The 21,319-nt window shown below is 41.3% G+C and overlaps 1 protein-coding gene across 1 annotated transcript in view; it reads right to left on the bottom strand.

Moving 5' to 3' along the window:
* Positions 1-21,319, bottom strand: part of KIF5C (kinesin family member 5C) — a 156,435-nt gene that overhangs the window by 78,184 nt on the left and 56,932 nt on the right. The window contains exons 5-8 of the mRNA XM_019553610.1: positions 15,256-15,329; positions 10,822-10,926; positions 929-977; positions 487-542 (exon numbers count right to left, since the gene is read on the bottom strand). Coding sequence (XP_019409155.1) covers positions 487-542; positions 929-977; positions 10,822-10,926; positions 15,256-15,329 — 284 coding nt within the window. The remainder of the gene's footprint in view (positions 1-486; positions 543-928; positions 978-10,821; positions 10,927-15,255; positions 15,330-21,319) is intronic.

Below are 21,319 nucleotides of genomic sequence, written 5' to 3'. Positions count from 1 at the left end.
GACACGGGCAGGACAGCCATGGTGGCTTCTCCCATGGCTCCTCCCATCCAGAGAGAGGTGGGAACAGCCAGAGGAGCTGCCCGGCTGTGCCTGCCTCTCTCCAGCCAATCCGAATCACCGAATCTCTCTGAACCAGTGCCGAATCTTTCAAAGTTGATTCAGACGAACTGATTCAGGACAGTGATCTGAATCTCTGATTGGAATCACTGTCCTCTGAATCAGGCGAATCCAAATAGACTATTCACACAGAGCTAATGTCTACAGTAGTCCACCACCAGTCACATCTTCCCTGGCATCAACCATCAGTGGTTAATATCTATTTAATAGGTCCCAGTGGACTGTTCTTTATGACTTTGTCTAATCCAATCCCTCTCACCCACACACACTGAATATAAGTTAAGGAAATGCATATTAGTAAAAGCAGAAGCTGGTTTAAGAATGTAAGGGGAAGACCTGAACCAAAATATCTTGAATTTTTCCTTATACCTTTACATATGGAACTCTGTTTTTATCTTCATGTACAGCCAGATTTGTCTTTGACACTAGAAGAGAAATTGCATGCATTAGAATTGTTATCAGTAAAATGCTCATATCACTTGTGCAAATGCCCATGGAATAATTTGAATAGACTCTAACTCAATTACAAAATTTAACATTAAGTGGGGTCTTTCCCATTCTTCAATTAACTGAACTTAATGGATGATATAACTTTAAACGTCTCCCCCAATACCATAAGGAAAATCCATACGTTCATATAACTTTAAAGCACAGAAAATCTAAAGCAGAAAATTCAGTCAGGTATCTTAAATTTAATTCAACCTCTTAAATATGACAGCAATGAATCAACTGCAAACAAACTAAAGCCTCACAATCTCATCAACCTCAGTATCACCCCAAGCCAGTAGGTAAAGAAACTAATGCCACTTACCATCAAGCAAGTCCCTTATTTTGTCCAGGTAAATTTCAAAGTAGGAAACCTGGTTCAAAAAAAATATGAATCATTTCAGATTTACAGTCTCATAATTTAAAAACATTTTCAGCTGAAGTTTCAAATCTTTAAAAATGGAAGAAGACAAGGGACCCAAATAAGGGGTGCCTATACATAAGCAGCAAGGCTGCTCCGATGCACTGTAATTACAGTGTGTTAGAGCACACTCAATTAATTGAGTCTACTGAAGCATGGTAATTACTCCAAGTCTCGTGTATCAGCGTCCCTGTGCTGAAAAATGGCAGCGGGGGCATTTGACAAGCTTTAGCTAAAGTGCTCTACTGCCATTTTTCAGCACAGGGATGCTGATAGATGAGATACTCCAGGTGCTTTAATTAATTAGATGGCTCTGGGAGCTGTTCTAATTAAAGCCCCCCCCCCACAGTTCCGGAGCATGTGTATAACAATCCAAGATGTCCATCAATTCTAAGTTCCCACATGCAATTTTTAAATGATGTTATAGCTTTTTAAATGCAACACAAAAATCAGAACTATTATATCAACTATACATGTCTACTTGAACTATGAACATATCTGTCACAAACAAGTAATAAAGGAGAAAAGGGGGAGAAAAAAAAGGAGGTACGAGGGAGGGTTAGAAAACTTTTTAAAAAAGTGGGCAAGGAGTAATAACGTAGTTACCAAAATTAGTAGCGATGCATAGGGGGTGCACGGAGGTGCATGTGCATCCTCTGAGAGTGCTGGTGCGCCTCCTGTCAGGCCATGCTCCGTGTTTAGGCTGTGGGCAGGGGGCAGGCGGTAGTGCCAGTGGCCCCCCCCCCCCGCAAGCACCAGCCGCTTTTTAGTGAGATCAGAGGCTCACTGATGGGGGACCCACCCCCACCCTGACCCTAGACAGCCTAATCAGCCGCTGGGGGACCCCCTTGGACACCGGGGGACCCCCCTGCTGATTGGTGCCCCCCCGACTCAAGAGGCACCAGTCACCCATGACAAAAATATTCGAAGAACTCTTTTCAAGCTGCACCAAACTTTCTGAAGCAGTTAAACCTGATAAACATGACTCTCTCTGTGGATGCCAGCTGCACCATCTCATTGTACCAGATTTCAAGCTTTGGAGATGCTCAACTTTTCCAATGCAGTAATATAATACTGAATATCACTAATAAGGCCCACTGAAAAATTGCAATGTAGGACAGATTCAGTCTGGATTCCTGAGGTATACACACCCAAGAGCCCATGTATTTGTCAAAGGTATCAGTGCTGTGTTCAAAACCATGTTAACTCTATTTATAATTTCTTTCCAAACCAAAACTGGTAAGAGGATGTGACCAAAATATGTGACCAAGCATTGTCTTCAACGCATCACATCTCCAGCATGCATCTTCTAGTCATATATTTCATTTTTTAAGTTTGGAGGGAGACCAATGGACATGAAAAATGAATTCTGCATTGGGCTCCCTCTAAACTTAAAAAATTAAATATAAGCCAACAGTAGCATGTTGCTCCACAGTTAGTGTGGGGCAAGATACACCTTGAACCTGACACTTTGAGAGGAAAGCACTGTTGAAAAAGCAGCCTCTGCAAGATGCAAAGAGGGGAAATTTTTGGATGAGCACTAGCATGGCTGCAGGCCAAGCAAAGCCAGCCACAATGTGCCAGCTAAATGTAAACCAAGTGAGAGGGGTAAGCCCCTCCTTTTTGTCTTTGTGTTTGGTAGGAAGGAACCACTGCTGAAGTATTGTGAAGTTTGCTGGGTACAGAGAGGAATCAAGCTTGACTGTGTTATGTGTAATGATTGTGCTTGGCTGTGTTCATAAAATGCTATTGCTATAAGTGACTGTGATGTCAACTGTGCTAGACTATGAAATGTAAAGCAAAGCTTCTCGATAGGCTATAAAATACCTGCAGAGTAGCTACAAGAAATGGTGCATCATGCAAAGCATCTCCAAGGCCTCACCAGAGCTCAGCCATACCAAAGATTGGGAAGGCTGGATTGATTGTTTGTTTTGTTGTTATCCTTTTGGGTTGTTTTTTCTTTCTTTCTTTCTTTTTTGCTTTGTTTGTATTAAATATGTATTTCAGTTTGGACAGTAGTAATAGTAATGTAATGTAGCTGTATTAATTCCCACAATTTTTGCAGAGATCAGGAACACAGAGTAAAATGATAGGATCCCCAAGGAAGACCAGGTCCTTTGTGTGCAGACATGTCTGGTTTCCAAGGGAGGTAGGGAAAGGCCTAACCCTTGGCATTTCTCCAGCCTTTTGCAGGATAAAGGGGAACTAGTAGTGCTACAATGGCACAAGCACCCAACTGAGACAACTGCCCAGTATACCGGAGGGGTAAAGTTGCAAAGAACACGTCTGGTCTGTTTGAACATGTCTGAATTGTTTGATTGTTTGTATTGTTTCTTTTCTGTTATCATTCTATCAATAAATTTGCCTATTATGAAATGGGAAGGTTGTGGTCAGTCTGAGGGTGGGTCCCCTGCCCTGAACAAGGGATCTGGATTCTAAATCGAGAGCCAACAGTTTCCCGCATGCAATTTTTATCTTACTGTTGAAACTATCTGTATTTTAACTTATTTACATGTCATATTACATGGATTTTTCCACTGTTCATTGAAAGATAACTTCTCAGTGACCCATCAAAGTAAGATGAATAAATCCACTTTTGCTCTTGTTTACTGCAAATTTTCCAAGACATTTAGAGTGAAAAAAAGCAAACTGTGGAATCTTAGTAAGCTCTAATGATGCCATGGAATATCTAATAAGTAGGGCTGTGTGAAACGGCTGTTTCGTTTCCGATTCGGCCATTTTGGAGGACAATGACTTGTTTCGGTGTTTCAGATCACTGTTCTGTTTCAATTTGACAGAATCCATTTCAGAGTTTTGATGCTGTTTCAGTGCTGATTCGGATTGGCCAGGGAGAGGCAAGCACTGCCGGACAGCTGCAGGTTCTCCCACAGCTCCTTCAATCTTTAAAAAAAAATGGTTTTTTTAAATGCCCTGCACTCACCGGCTGTAGTTACGGCCATCAGGGCCTCCGAGTACTTGTGGCAGAGCCCCCCCATGCATCACAGGGCAATGGGGATCACCCCTCCCCCCCGCCTGGCACCCGTGCAGCTGCTTTCCCATGGCATGGGTGCAGTGCAGCTCGGCAGGGGGCCGCATGCTGTCTGGGAGCTGGAGCCACTGGGGTTGAGTGGTGCTAGGCTCCAGCTGACAGGCAGAGCTGCCCCAACTCCCAGACAGTGCGCGGTACCCTGCCAAGCAACGCTGCAACTGTGTGATGCAACAGCTGCTGCGCGGGTGCCAGGTAGGGGGATGATCCCTGCTGCCCCCTACTCCTCCATGCTGCATGGGGGGGCTCTGCCACAAGCCCCCAGAGGTCCCGATCACTGCTGCTGCACCCAGTGAGTGCAGCCTTTTTTTTTAAGTGCCGGGAGGCTGGGCCAGGCAAGGGATGGGGCTGGGCAGGACAGCCATAAGGGCTTCTCTCACAGCTCCTCCAGCTGTGCCTGCCTTTGCCCCAGTGGGGGGAGCTGTGAGAGAAGCCTGCATGGGTGCCCTGCCCAGCCTCATCCCCCACCTGGCCCCAGCACTTTAAAAGGAGGGCTGAGGGGCTTTGCCAGACTATTCCCAGAGGGTGCTGCCAAACATTTCCAAAACATTTTGGATGGGTTCATTTAATTTTGGTGGTGTTTCAGTGACTTCCATTTCATTTTGGATTCAGTGTTTCGGGTGCCGAAACATCTCCAAAATGAAACAGCTGCCGAAATTACGCACAGCCCTATCAATAAGGTACTTTTTGGATATTTATAAAAGGTACGCTATGTCCATCACTAAGTGCAGATTATACTTTAGCAAGCTTAGTGTTATTTGTATTTTGAATTTAATGAGTCAATGTGAGATAAGCCAAAACGTAACGTTAAGCACACACCCAAGTGCTTTCCTGAATCAAGGACAAGAGGAAGAGTATACTGAACAGAAATTATGTTGTGTAACAAAAAAGGGGGCAGAGATGGGAGAGACTGAACAAATAAAGGGGTTATTCAGCCCCAGTAAAACCAAACAGAAACCCATTTAAGTTAAGGGAACTGTGTCAACAGTACACAGGAATGTATCCCCCACTAATGGCAAGGATTGCCTGTACTTGCACCAGACTGTTTTGTCTAGTAAGTATTTAGTACTGTATGGGTAAAAAGCCATTTTATTTTATTTTAAGAACTGTGCCATGTGCATTACATTGCTGATGATTAGGGACCACTGGAATTTGTACCAGAGGTGCACTGCGTGGTGACTCCTTTAATCTTGCAGTTTCCCCCATGCACTGCCCTGCCATTGATTGGCAGAGGGGTCCGTTCAGACTCACCACTTGGTCCTGATGGCCGGAGGCAAAGACCACAATTTTAAATGTGCCGCAGTTTTCACCTTCCCACCAATCAGGGGCAAGTGTCATTGCTCCTCCGCCAATCAGTGGTGGGAAGGTGTGCAGAAGAAACTGCAAGGTTAAAGGAACTGCCGTGCACTGAACTTCCAGTGTGATTTGCAGTGGTCCCTACTGATGATTCGGGTTTATGGGTGACAAATTTCTTACTATTTACATTAAGGCCTCACTTTATAATCATATGCTAAAATAGGCTGACCGTATATATTTTCTCCATTACATTTGTATGTGAATAAAAGCTATGCCATCCATTCATTTTAAAAACCGAATGGACAATAAAAATGTAGCTCATTGGTCTTCATGGTTGTCTCTTCCTACACACCAAAGAGACTGTAGATCTCTTTAATTTTTAAATTCAAATCTCTTTTGGAATATCAACTATTCAGGCATCACAGTTAGAGTAGCTTAGTTATTGGGTAAATGATTATTTTAATTGAAGGACTTTCACAATGTAATGAAACCAACCTATATCTTGGAGTCTATTGCATGCATTATTAAACAAATCTCTGATATTAACAGAAATTAGAAAGTGTCATTCTAGGCCATCAAAAAGTTGCCCAACTTCTCTTTTTTCTAATGCCTTTTTAAAGTTTGTGCACTCTCTACACTATCAATATTCAGACCCATCATTCATAACTGGTGCAGTTTCATCACCTTACTCACTCTTAGGAATTTTATCAATATACCTGTGACAAATTCCAAGTCCACATTTTATTAACGAAGCTGCATCCAAATACTACTGTGTCATCACCAAATGACAAATCACCCCATCTCTGACCTTGTAGTCTTTGTACTCAAGAGAAACCTACACAATATCTTCAAAAGACTATTCAGGGAGCAAATAATGCATAAACTTACTATAGTAGCATGTAGAGTGCTGCTGTAGTTGTAGTCCAGGAAATATACAAGGCAAGGATTTTTTTTGAGATATCTTTTATTGGAACAATTCTCTAGCTTTGAGATGGTAGACAAGCTTTTAGGCACAAAGTGCCCTTCTTCAAGTCCAGGAAAGAAGAGAGTTCTCCTACTAGTGTTTGCATCTCAGCACACCTCCACTGCTACCATAATCAACATCCCCAACAATAAAATCATCAGAATCTATAGTTCCTATGCACATCTACCATAGAATACAGTATAATTTCCTCCAATGCACCAAATACCCTGTGAGAAATTATGGGAGTGAAACTAAACAAGGCTATGAACCAAAATTAATATTCTGACCAGAACAAGGTACGGGACAGAGAAACACAAAGAGCAGCAGGAAAATACTTTTGATAGAATAATCACTCACTTTCTGACTTCACAATCTTTATGCTCAAGGGAAATCTATAAAACACCTTCAAAAGATATTTGGGATCAAATATTCATAACCTTACTGGACACTAAAAATTATGGACTAAACATAGACAACTGTGCTGTGGCTCATTACAATCTATGTGCTACCTCTGCTAACCGCTGCACTGCACAAGCAATATCAACCCTTTTCCCTTCTAAATGGTCTTGCCCTCCCACAATTAGGTTATCGATTTTACTGCACTTCTCTTGCTTAGAAGCCACTCCAGCTAACTTTGCTCTTTACAGCCTTCTCCTAATTCTTTCAGTGATCGTTTTTCGTTTACATATGGAATTATACACAAAAGGTGTTATTTAGCACAAGCTGTGTCAGCTTTTTTCCCAGACCTGAAGGTACTTTGCACACAAAAACTTATCTAACATCTCTCCCAACAACACAGTTGGTCCTATAAAAGATATCACCACAAAAATCCTTGCCTCTCATGCAACTTTATTGGGCACTAAATACTGAAGACTAAAGGCAGATAACGGTTTTATGGTTCATTACAATTCACCTGCTCCCTCTGCTAATCTCTTTGTACTCAACAGGTAATAATGAGCCTTTCCCCTTCTGAATGATCTTATTTTTTTTTACATAACTAGGTTTTATCTGCTTCAGCCTCTTGATCTGTAGCTACTTCTGCTAACTATACTTTGCTCCAAAAGTATATTGGCCTCTTCTCCCTTTTTAAGTGACTATTTTCATTTATATAATAGAGTTAAGCAAAACAACTGTCCCCCCCTGTTATTTAGCTTAAACTCTATTTGTTTCTTTCCCGCACCTGAGGAAGGGCATTTTGTGCCAAAAAAGCCAATCTAGCATGAATCCCAAGTACGTAGCTGGTCCAATAAAATATATTAATATACAAAACTTGCTTCTCATACATCTGCACATAGTTCAGTAAGAGGCTGTTACTTAAATAAATAGGTTTACAAGCAAGCTAAAAATACTGTTTACGCAGGTGTTAAACGCTGTTTCCATCTCACAAAAGCTCACACAAAATACACATCTCTAATTAAATTAGTCTACAAGGTGCAAAACTACCCTGTCTTCCATTTGACTTCAGACAAACACAGTTACTTTCAACCCTCTGGGTCCAATTATCCACTTGTTCAGTCTGCAATCAATGGGAGTTCTGCCTGAGTATAAAAGATAAATCCAGCTCCGTGCTTTTCAGAGGCAAGGGAGCCCCATGCCCCAAAGAATTCATACATTCAATATATATGTTAATAATCCCTATTATTTGCAGTTGTATAACTTCTACAATGAAAAGATCTCAAAGCATTTTACAGACATTAAAGCTAATAAATGAATCCTCATAGCAGCACTGCCACAAGGTAAATATTAGAACTGGGGAATCTGAGGTGCAAAAGCTTAACTAACTCACTCCTGTAACATGGCAAATCAGTGACAGAAACAGGAGCAAACTTTGGAAACTGACCTACCTACCTTAATCTTCCTTTTGAGACTGGCAAGTGAGATGACACTCCATCACTTTAGTACATTTGGACAAAACCATCACAGATTTGGTCACTGGCACTACTAGGTAGCTTGCATCACAAATTGAGGTTTTGTATAATAAAAAAGCCAATAAATACATGTTTCAAAACACCTAGTAGAAATGTTTTCACAACAATTGAAACATAAAATAGTTTTCAATGATGAGATCACAGCTGAGAAGACCACTGTCAGACTGATTAAACTTGAAAAGTAATGATTTTATGCAAAAAATGCAGGAGAGTTTGATGGATTCTTTGTCCCAATACCAGAATTTCTCTCTCTAAATGACAGCTCTCTTGTATAATTAACAGACTCATTTATTCAATGCCATTTAATCAGGTCTGCTTCCATTACACTGTAACAAATGTCAACTACTGAGAGATTACAGAAAAGAATTAAGGCATGTCAGTATGTGAATTATTAAGTAACACATCCAAGGCTTCTGTCAGGGCAAACACAGGCCATTAATAAGTTTGTATAGTGCCAGGCACAATGAGGTACTAGCCTAGCTACCATCTAGGTGCTATAAATTAGCAGTAACCACATAAAGATCACACAGTTGATGTGAATGATCAGAATGGAAATCTCCTGCAAAATCTGGTTAGATGAAAATTATATATCCAAAAGGTTTTTAAAACCTCAAACACCTCTACTCTAATAAAACATTTTTCAGTAGTTAGTTGATCCTTTTACATGCATAAAGCTATTTCTTCTGTCAGCATTTTGCTCCTTACGTGCAACTCAAGACTGTATATGGTTAATAAAGTTATTCTGTTATATAACCAAGGTAATTACACAATAGTAATGGGTTCAGAGGCCTGTTTGAGGATTATCAAATGAATACACAACAGTGCTCTATTTAATCCAACCAATGTGATGCACTAAGCTCTTAAATCTCGATCAAATCAAGCAAAGTAACAAGTTACCATTTCCTCCAGCAACAGAGAGTCTAGAAAAGAGATGAATCACATTCTAAAGAGAGCACTATCTGGTCACAGAAGCCAAAGTAAAAGTGTTCTTGTACTACAGGTTATTGAACTAATGTCAACCTAGATGTTCCCACTAACTGCATAGCTTTAGTAAGCCTTCTCTCCTGCCACCTCTCCAATTACTAGAGGTAGTCTTCTTTTCCCAACAAACCACATCTTATGTAACATGGGGCCTCTTTAGACATTCAGGCAAAGACATGACAGGATCTGATGCATCATCCACACAGTTGTGCCTCCAGCCATGTCACACATGCATGGCAGGAAGCATGACTATGGGATCCAGCATCGGGTCCTATCACGTCTTATTCCCAGTAGAGGGAGAGCACAGGATTGCAAGTAACAGGCTCCTGCAGCTGAGTCCCATAGTTAACAGGATTCACAGCTGTGGCAGTAACCCCTGACTGCCAGGACTAAGACTCCCATGAGTCATGGGGTCCTACCAGGACCCAGGATTTCACAGCTGCAGGGCACTGCTGGGAGGGAGAGTCCCCTCAACTGTGGGACTCCCAGCCCTGGCTGTGCAGGGTATGTCTGTGCTGCACATGCAAATTAGAGCTAGATAGAAATCAGCTTTAAAGTAGTTACGCATTATCCAGCAATAACTTCATAGCTGGTTGAACCTTTTTAAGGCACAGCAATTAATCTGCACTGTGTAGCCAGTTTAAATTAACTGTGAGATTAACCCAGCAATTATGTGATGCATTTAACATGCAGAGGAGGCCATGGCCCACCTCCTCAAGGCAGAGATTGCAATTCTCTCAAAGCACCATCCATACCAGTGATGCCCTATACAAGTTAATAACAAGGGCTGAGCTGCAGTTGCTACATATATCATAGAGAAAATAAGTGTGCTTTAAATAAGGTTGGCTACTTCAGCTTAAAATAGTAGTGAAGAAAAGGAAACTTGGATTTTCAGTTGGGTTACCAACTTTACTTAGAGCTGCTAAACAAAAGCATGTGCACAAATGTAATAGTTTTATTGGTAGTAAATAATACTGGTATAAGTTATTATGATGGTACCACTGCATCTGTGAGCTCTCATTGTGGTACAAATGTAGCAAAACCATTGTAACTTTAACCTGGATTGAAACAGGGTTAAGATTACAACTGTTTTGCTACACTTGCACAACTATGAGAACATGCAGAGGTAATGGTTATATCATAACAGCCAATGCATACTTCAGAGTAGGAACTCTATACGAGAAGTTAGTTAATGCACAGTCCAAGCTGCACTGGTCTGTGCTGTTATTTTAACCTGACTCACACTGGCCAACCCAAGTTAAAAATGTACTCTTTCTTTTTGTCAAGACCTACCCTTTGAATTAAGAAAGCATTAAAGAAATGGAGAATTACAATATTAAAGAAACCTGCAAATATACAAAGAAAATAAAGGGATATTCAGCTTAGACTAATGAAACAGGTATTGTTACATCTGATTCCTGAATTATATATCTCCTTATTAAAATTAATAGTTCTTTGAATCATCTATGATTCTGAAAAATATTGTGGTGAAACATCCCATTTTATAACATGACCAAAGTTCACCATCCAGCTTAGTTTTCTTCCTTCTTAATCATTACATAAGATGTCATCCTGCATTTACCTTTATGTGAAACTCCAGGTTTTCATCCATGGAATAGATGTGATCAAAGATGTCATGTGCAATTCTTGGAATGATGCCCATTAGCTGAGAGTCATGTAGCTTCCCCTAAAGACACAAAGACAAAGTGTAACATCGAAATGGTATTTCATGCACAAGTGTAGAAAAAAGCTTCTCACAAACAGATCTTTGCTTAGTGGACCCCTATGAACCCATCCCCTGATCTCCAAAGATCTGCCTTGTATAGATGCACACAAAAGGTGGCAGAGTGACCCAACACGTTAGCATTCTTCCCCCTACAGAGTACCTACATGTTTTGGCAGCTCCTTGCATTGTGTGCATCATGTTGTCCTGCTGACACACACTATAACTCTGTGATTTAACATACCAAAGTAAAGACAAAAGCACTTAAAATGCTCTTCCTGTTTGAATTCAGACATTTGAAAACCTATAGGAGAGGAAAACTCCAAAACCATTCATCAGACTGTTTTATCATGTCAATAGTGTTGACAGCTAGAAAAGAAATGCTTGGGATGGAGATCTGCATTTCAATAATATGATGCGGTTTCATTTTCCTAGACCCTAGTGGCAGGAAATGCTGTGTTGCAGACATTACCATTCTCTGTATTAATGCCTGCTGCCAGCTTGCTGTGCCCTAAGCAGCTGCACTGAACATTAAATAAAAAACAATTTTCCTGATTGCACAGCATCCTTCAGTTTTCTCCTCTACAAAGAAGTCAGCTTTATAAATAAAAAACTGAAATGCATAGTAGCAAAAATTAAATTATCTTAAAAACCGAGGGGTGGGGGGCGGAATCCTTCCATGGATATAGCAGAATGGTAACAGCTAGGAAAAAATACTTGAATTTGAAAAGAACAGAAAAAGGTGTTTCATATCTTTTGTAGTCATTCTCAGCCATAGTAAAAAATGGCCTGATGATGCAATAGAAAGATTTTAGGGAGTAGTTATTTATTTATTGGATGTATATATAATTGAACTGAATAGACTTGAGATGATTTTAAGAATTCCCAAAATCCCATGGCGACACCAGAAAACATTATGTTTTTGTATTTTGCCCTGTTACGGTATAAAGAGGAGTGGAAACTGAGTAATGTAAGTATTACCATAGACCATAGGGTACCTTTCTAAATAAAGGTCAGGCGTAAAAACATGTAATTTGTAAAAGCAATACTAAAAAGAAAAAAGAACTGAATTCAAGTTAGACAGAAAAGTCTACTTAATAGCTCTGTGTATACTGCATGTATTTCTGACTCTTACTGGTGTGCAATGTACAACTGCCCTAGCAATTAGTCAGCTTTTATTACTGTTCTCAGATAAAGTGCCTGTGGACATCATTGGCTGCATTTAAATGTACTGGGGCTGGTTGAGTGGCAGCCAGCTTATAAGCATTAAGCCAGGATGAAGAAAATTAAACATGAAAAACTGGCACATTCTATATATAGCTGTCCATCTAAATTTAAAGCAGTCACTAGCTTTCTGCCCTTGAATTACTAATCTTGGGGGAAAACTGTCAGTTACACTGTTAATTCCTCCCCTATAAAACAGAGTTTAGATATATTTGAGCATGAATATTCTACTTATAATAAAGTGTGTATATGCTTGATGTTCATACAAAATTACCATTAACTATACAATGTCTGACATCCCACCCACCTGCTCAGAAAAGCCTACATTACACAGCGGAGTGGTTTACAGCCATCAGTGAAAAGGAAAAGGAGGTGATAAATTAACTGTTTCAGAATCCCTGATGGAAAAAAAAATATATCCTGCATTACCTTGCCTACATCTGTGCCATTATGACATGCTATTACTGAATTGAAGCTGCAGTGTAATTTTAATACCATTTGTTCCTGCCTCTTAGATCAGCCTGCAACCAGCTTTGCTAGCATAACTGCCTATCTGCTAGTACTGCCTGGAGACTACATTCTACAATGGAGTTCATTACAAAACTAGAATGTGGGCATTCACTTCATTTTTAGTCACAGAACCAGAATGCCACTGACAATAACTACTAGTTTTTCTCAAAGAAATGACAACATAAAAACATAAAATACATGTTCCCTTCTCCTTGATAAGCTCTGCTCTTACATTATTATCATCTCCTTATGCAGGAAATAAGAAAGAAAAAAAAGAAATAAAAAAATACAATTCAAAGGCATTGTATACCACGTATAATTATCTTCTAGGGACAGACCCTGTTACCGCTGAAGTGAGTGGAAGCAAGATCACATTCACTGGCCTATGGAAAAAAAGAAATCAAAAGGTGCAGCATAACCAGCAGTTACACTGCTACACTGAGATGCAGTGAACCAAGAGGAAATTGTTTTACTTTACTATAAATGGAATTTCACTAAAATCTGGAGTTCATTGAAGCAGGACCCATTACATTTCCACAATAAAGTTTCATGTCAGTGTTGGAAAGCAAGAAAAACCAACACGGCCTATTCATACAAAAGTTAGAGTTACCAAACTTTCTCTATTACAGCTGTAACCTCAAAAATGCTTCAGAGGATTGTTCTGCTATCACCATGCTGACAGTGCAGTTAGTCAATTCATCGAAGCCCCAAGATGGCAAATGCAAAGCTCATTAAAAACTTTTATTTTACTAAGATCATCAATCCCTACATTTTAACACAGCAAACAAGCAGTGGCTAGTGATGTGTAACATTTGAAACAAAGTTTTTTTTTCCTATTTCAGGATGATGAAATAATAATGTCAACCTAACAGAGGACTCTGCTATTGAAAAGTCTGGAGTGAAGTCAAAGCCAATTAAGGAATCAACAAAGTGTAAGCTTGTGAACAAAACAAAAAATGTAGCTACCCACATACACGACACCCATCCCTCTCCCTGTGCAAGACATGGGTTTCCCAGAGCTCCATTGTACTATCTTGTCCCAGGAAGGCTTAACACTAATATTTTTAATCATTTCACATTTTGTAGAAAATCCTGTATAACAGCTTTATCTTGAGGATTTTAAAAATTTCTTCAATTTTAGAATGACTTATTTTTTCCCAAAGTACTGTAATGGCATTACAAGAGGATGCCGGGCTAAAAGGAGGATTAAAACTGAAAATGGATTTTAATGTGACAGATTTCTCTCTCTCAAAAAAAAAAAAAATTACAGAAACCCTTCCTTTTCTACAGTACTTCTCTTTATCAGAGCCTATAATTCTAAATATGAATTGGCTTTAAGAAATCCTTCCCCACACAGTGGAAGCACTAGCTCATGCCCTGCAGGCATTTTGATTTAATTATGTTCTGAGCTGGTGGATTACTCAGTCATTGCACCATCTGTATGGATTGAGCTGGTGACTCCCCTGCCCTCACTCTCCAAGAAGGCAAGGGCAGATTTAATTAGACACAAGGCATCAGTTATTACATCCCTCCCTCAGTTTAGGAGTTACTGTGGCAATTGCACAGCGATTCCACAATGGCCAGTCAGGTGAAGAGAACATCATGCTCTTTCTCCCTTCACCGTTAGGTTAGGTAGGTCACTTCTGCCATTCATGAAGCAAGTCTGCTAAGCTAATTAAAGAAAGCCTCTTTCTCCTTTTATGGTTCCTTTTTTTACATGTCCTTTAGTAATACATATTGTAGGCCTTCCATTTATAGCTGGCAACTTAAGTTGAAAATATGCTGGAAAAAATTATCCAGCATATTTTCAACATAAACTGATTTCAGAAGGTTCTTGCTGTAAGACAGTCGCAGCCCAGCACTCAGACAGCAAGCTATGTAAATAAAAGCCATCACATAATCAAATGTTCGATTTAATCTGCTGATTTTTAGCAAGAGATTAAAATATCATCTCATTGGATCTACTTATAGGCTGACAAGGTTTAGGGCAAAATGCCCTTGGGCTCCAGATCACATTATACTTTTCTCCATGTGCTGGGGACAAGGATACACTCAGGAGTTCAGCAGTTAGCCTTGCATTGCGTTCTTTGAGAGCAACGTCTCAGGAGCTCAGCTATTAATGCTGCAACATGAGTGAGTGGGGCTCCCAGGAGAGGATTGCAAATGAGAAACAGAAATAGAAGCATGAATTTTCAGAATGGCGCATTCAAGACAACACAGACCCTCAGCATTGCTCTTGTTTTGGGATTAACAAATCCCACTCAGATACTTTAAAAATACACACATACCTAACTTGATACATGAAGTCTGGAAAAGCTATTGTTGACTTGTTAATTCACTGATTTTTATTTTAGCAACTTATCAATAAAACATTTGAAAGCATTCCTGAGGAACATCCGCAGTCTAAGAGGTATTCTGAACAAAACACATCACTGTCACTCGTGTATTTACCACTTGTCTAGAAAGCTGAACTGTACTTCTGGTACACGTCTGACTCGGAAGCAGCTGGTCCTGACTGATTCTTAAGATGCTACTATATTAAAACATTTTGTTCCTTACCTCCATTGTATGCGTTTTTCCAGAAGATGTTTGTCCATAAGCAAAGATTGTCCCATTGTAGCCTTCAAGGACATCTGCAGAAAAGAGGAAAAATGCACATCATTGTCTTAACTACTGAAAGATCACAAAAATAGTATTGAACAACTCACCATTTAAACCATTTAAAGTTCAATAAGAAAATAAAGGGTTTGGGGAATGAAGAAAGAGCAGATGGCTGCACTGAGTTTCTTTGTTAATGTAAAAATAGAATTTCTTTACAATAAGATGTAATTTATATAATTAGAAAATAATGTGTGCCTTTATTACTCTCCTGAGGAAAAATCCTAGATGCTAGGTACCATACAATATATTTATTGGAAATGGAATGGAGAAAATTAAATTTATCTGAATTTTAAAGCACAGAAGACAATTTAATTTATATTTATGTCCTATATCTATTTCTCACAACAACTGAATTGACAATATTTCAAATTTAATCGATTTCCCAAATTACCTCTGGTGGGTGTAAGGAACACATTAGAGGCCTTGGCATAAATACCTCCATCTCATATACATCCTCAATTATATAATGTTGGAATGAACTTAGGATAACCTTATAGAGAAACCAGCTTGAAAGACCAGATTTCACGTTTCCAGAACCACCCCCCACAAGGGCTCCTTTAATGTTTTTCATTTCGCTGCTTGCCCCCCGCCCCTCTGATTGGTGGAGGGAACCCACCAGCCGGCCCATTTGCTGCGGATCACCGGGGAAGTGAAAACCGCAGTTCTAAATATGCTGTGGTTTTCACTTCCTCGGCAATCAGTGGCAATGGCCCAACCAGGGGGGCCCTCTGCCAATCAAGAGGGAGGGGGGCAAGTGGCAAAATGAAAAACATTAAAGAAGCTACTACAGGGGGCAATTCCAGCACAGTTACAGAGATCCCTAAATCACATAAACAAAGCAACTAAACAAAATCACAGAAACAAAGCAACTAAAACCCATTACCATCCAGAACAGCATTTGTTGATAATTGAGAACATCATGATAATTTCTAACTGATCATTTCTGAGGCCATCCTAGACAAGCAGTTGTTAAGTATTTGTCATAAATTCTTCACTTTGCTGAGACGGGGGTCTTCATTATCAACCCCTTTCATTACTATATACCTAGTCAGGTTGTAGAGAGATGCACGTCATTAATGACTGCATATAGATGATTGTAAGCCTGAGGGGAAGTGGGGAATCATGGACCTGAGCTGCTAGAAGAACAAAACAAGACCTCAGAGTTCCTGGGATCCGGTCTACACCCATCCATTCAGGTGCGAGTCTGCTCCTGCATTCCTATTTCCTTTGTCCCAATCTGGGGCTAGAGGGCCTTCCTTCAGTGTGGGGAACCTCTTGGCTAGGTACAGACTTTTAAAAAACCTGAGGCAGAAATGATTTAATTTCCACAGATTTCTGTAAGCAGCATAGTTTAGATCGGTAGCAAACAAAACACATTTGCCCTCTGGTGGGGTAGCAAATCTTAGACTGAGTTCTGCCATTTTTAAACTGGTCTGTTTGTACCAAACTTCTACTCTGTTACAGGTATAGACCAGTTTCTGATCATTTATACCAGTAAAAGTGTAATTTCTGTACCTGGCCTTGGAGTTGGAGTCTTTTGGCTCATTTTATTCTGATCATACTCGCAGGCAAGTATGCATCTGACAGGGTGGGATAAGCAATCCTGTGAAGCATGTTGTATTGAGAATATGCAATTTAGTTTGGAAGAGGCACTTACAGAACTGGGTGGCTGCCTACCAAGGCTTATAGAAATCTAGGAAGAAATAAAATATAGTACAGTACCACGAAGTGCTCTAAAAATGAAGTTATTATTGTTTAAAAGATGAGGACAATTTGGCAGATCCACTTTGGTAAGTAGAATTTAAGCTACTACATTCCATTTGGCCATGCTACATAAGCAGAGAGAGGTTATTAACTGAAGTCAGGCACAAGGGCAGGGCAGATATGCACCTTTACAGACTAACTGAATAGGAGATGTATATAGAGCATGAGCTTTTGTAAACCCAAGTCCATTTCATCACAGCACCTGATGAAGTGAACTTGGGTTCACAAAAGCTTGTGCTACACATATCTTATTTAATTAATCTATAAAGGTGCATAACTCCCCCGCCTCATGTTACATAAGCCATAAAAACTTAATAAGAACCTTAGCTTGGGATGTGCCTCTCTTTTGAATAACTAAGTTTCCCCAGGTACACTCAAAAGGAAGGACTGGACCCCAGAACTCGCATCTCCCAATAATAATCAGACTACAGAGATGTGCTCCTTCTCATTTGCTGCCCAAACGCTTTCTCCATTTTATATTAGACAGGTGATTCTCAACCACAAGATCTCTGTAAGTTGCTGTTCCCATCTTCTACATGAGGAGGTAAGTGCTCTCCTCCCATCATCCAGTGCCCTGCATCCAAACCAGAGACCCTAGCGGTGCCTGCAGCTGCTCCTCTAAGAACTGGCATTGCCACCGCCCTCCATCCAACCCATGTGCTAGCTGCCCCACACTCCCAGCAGCACACTCTACTACAGTGTGGGGGCACGCTTTGCAGCCCAACTCATCCCCTCTGATCCTTAAGTGCTCCTGGGGCCAGTGAGAGGAGCCACAGGGGCAGCTCTGCTGTGTGAGACCATACAGGAGCACCCCTGGCAGAGCGGGACCATCCTTGTCCCCCCAGATACAGACTGGGGGTGGAGAGGGGACAGACAGTGGAAAGAACAGGCATGGCATGCTTAAGAGTCCTGCCCCTGCAGTCCTTACCTGGCACAAGCTAGATCAGTGGCTCTCAACTCTTCTTACTTCAAGATACCTCCCCATCTTTTCTGAATGTAGATTCCAGTTCAGTGATTCTCGGCAATTCAGAAAGTTATGGAGGGGGTGCCTTGAGGCTAAAAAGGTTGAGAACCACTGTAATAGATAGTCACTGATTTAAAAAAAACAAACCAAAAAACAGAAATAACCCTGGCCACACAGACTCCCCTCTCCCAAGGCAGTGAGCGACTAGACTGTAAAAGCATGCTGTTTCCTGCTTGTCTTCTCTCTTGGAACATGACTCCTGCACCCTTGGCCCAAGAAGAGGGCCAAGATTGCCATCACCCACCTAATTTATGTTTAAGACACTTTCTGGGGAGAGCAGGAGATGCAGGGTGAGTAGGGGCTAGAGTCCAGGTTTCCCACTTTCTGAGCAAAAGCTCTAATAAGCCTACTAGGCCAAAAAGTTAACACTCTCAGCCCCACATTAAGCACCTACCTCAGAAATGGGACAGGGAATACTGCATCACAGATGAACAGAGGTATCTAGAGTGTGGCATAAATTAGACACTTAAGCTCTGGAAAGGGATGGAAATTCATGCTTACCCTTTGCTCAGCATTTCCTATTGGCTGCCTTCAAATGCCTCTGGGTTCTCCAAATTGTCCTTTAGAGCAGCATTTCTCACCCCATGGGGTGCAAGAATATATGAAAGCGTCATGAAGCAACTTTAAAAATGGATTCTCTTTTAAGGGAGAAAAACATGGGGAACATGTGGCTTTTCCCTTGCAGGATTGCAGAGTTCCTTGCCCCCACCCACCCATCCCCCGCCCCACACACTGTGGGGTTGGGGCCTAGGGACAGGGGCAGCAGGTCAGGAGCAAGGGGCACTGGGTCAGGACTGGCCATTGATGTTTACAAATGGATCCTGGTACAAAAAAGGGTGAGAATCATTGCTTTGGAGACACATGCTTCTCACTCTACTCTGCAGCGAGCACACAGGTGCCTGCTAGGTCTCCTGATTGACTGTACAGAGATCCTTGGGGCCTAAATATGGTCAAACTGGATCACACTCCTGGGCCAAGGTGCAGAGTTTACATTGTGGGTCCCCTACATCCAGGTGATTCCAAAACCAAATTGCATCTAGTCTTTTGTGAAGAACATAAAAGAGCAAAAACTCTACAGTGCCCAGCATACTCACCTTTCAAGGATAAAGACAAATGATCAGGTAGGTCATATGCTTGAAGATTTACTTGCCCAGAAGAGAACAGGACATTTTCATGAGCAAGCCTCATATACTTATGTCTTTAAAAATAAGGTATGCTGCTTAAATTTCTACCCCTGTAGTTGCTAATAACAAGTCAACAAGTGTCCTTCAAATATGAACAAAGTGTAACCAATCCAGTGCTTCTTTACCATGGGAACCTTACTCTAGTGGAGGCATGTACTGGAGCAAGAAGACAGTTGCAGGAATACCATATGGGGTATTCAACAGTGGAAAGTCTACAGTGCAGTTCTATCACTCACACTTCCTCCTAGGAGCTTAAGGGGAACTGTGAAGTCCCAGAACTGTGCTATCTCCTACTATAGCAGCCACAAAGCTGTAGGAAGAAAAAAAATTGGTGGTATAGAGGAAAAAATGTTCTCCTGCCTTCTAGCATGCAGAAGCCAAGTTGAGGCTTCAAGGCTAGTATAAACATTAAGTGAATCCTCAAACAGAATCCAAAAGCAATACAATAACCTGTTAGGATTCTCAGCAGCCCACCCTTTCGTTGCCGTTTCCAGTTTGTGGTGAAATGAATCCTCACCTCCTCATTGTCCTTTAAACACAAGCTATCTATCTTTTCTAACAAATCTTTGTTTAGTGAGAAATAGCTAGCTGTGTTGTGAGCTCTTGCTCATGGAAGCTTATACATTCTGATTCAGTTAGTCTATAAGGTGCAAATCTTTGTTTAGACAAGTTACATACATTTATGTAGAGGGATGGGTATAAGGAGGTTTTGCACAGATGGCAAAAAGAAAATGAAAGAGGAGTTACATCAAAAAAAGGAAAGAGATAAGGAGCTACTAGGAAAAGAAAGGAGAGATGAACCACATAGAGATGTGGTTGAAAATATAACCAGATACAAAGAGTGAGAAAGGAAACAGAGGAGGCAGAGACTGAAGACCACTCAGGCAAAGATACACAATGACTTCTCATACAGTGGGACTGAAAAAGAAAAAAGTAGAGTCTATTTTTCAAATGTTAAAAAGAAAGTTGACTAGTACAATATCATAACTAGATACTCTTTGCCAATTTATATTACCGGGGAGTGGCTTTGAAGAGGCAGAGGTAACGTACTGACAGAGATGCTTCTGTATCATGCTACTGAGATAGCACGAGTAGCCCTGGCTCTGGATGTGACCTGGTGGGATTCTACCCACGACTGGGCAGTGGACATTGAGGGCTACAGGCTGCACAGGAGGGACAGAGCAGGGAAGAGGCGGGGAGTAGCACTATATGTCAAAGAGCAATACACGTCCTCAACGATCAGGATGGGGTCAGGAGAGGGGCAAAATGAAGCGCTCTGGGTAAGAATGCAAGGGGGTCACGGGGAAAGGGACTTGTTAGTGGGTGGCTACTACAGACCACCTCACCAGGGGGACGAGCTGGACCTGGAATTCTCAGGTCAGCTCACAGAGGCTGTAATGTCAAGGGATGTGGCTGTCATGGGTGACCTAAACTACCCAGACATCTGCTGGGAGGAGCAGTCAGCCAGGTCCAACCAATCACATATGTTTCTAGCCGGGATACAGGACCTCCACCTAACCCAGAAGGTGCATAGTCCTACCAGGGGAAATGCCTTGCTGGACTTGGCCCTTGCCACAAGTGATGACCTGGTGAGGAGTCTGCGGGTATTCGACCACCTGGGCAACAGTGATCATCACCTGCTTGAATTTACAATCCAGCACAGGGTGGTGAAAGCAAGCAGCAAGGCAGAGGTCTTCAACTTCAGGAGAGCCAAATTCTGTAAGTTGAGAAGGTTGGTAGGAGAGGCAGTGGGATCTCAGAGCCTCAATGAGATGGGGGTCCAAGAAGGGTGGCTGTTCCTCAAGGAGACAATCCTCCAAGCTCAAAGGGAGTTGGTCCCAATGTGCACCAAGGGGGGGCAGGAGTGCTAAGAATCCTCCATAGCTTAGCAAAGGCATCCAGAGATGCCTAAGGGCAAAAAAGGAGGTGTATGGAAGCAAGGGGATATCACCAAGGAGGATTACACCTCTGTTGCTCAGGACTGCAGGGA

The sequence above is a fragment of the Crocodylus porosus genome, unplaced genomic scaffold (assembly GCF_001723895.1).
Source record: "Crocodylus porosus isolate Cpor-Errol unplaced genomic scaffold, CroPor_comp1, whole genome shotgun sequence".
NCBI lineage: Eukaryota > Metazoa > Chordata > Crocodylia > Crocodylidae > Crocodylus > Crocodylus porosus.
The sequence above is the reverse complement of the archived record's forward strand: the minus strand, read 5'-3'. Positions and strand labels throughout refer to the sequence as shown.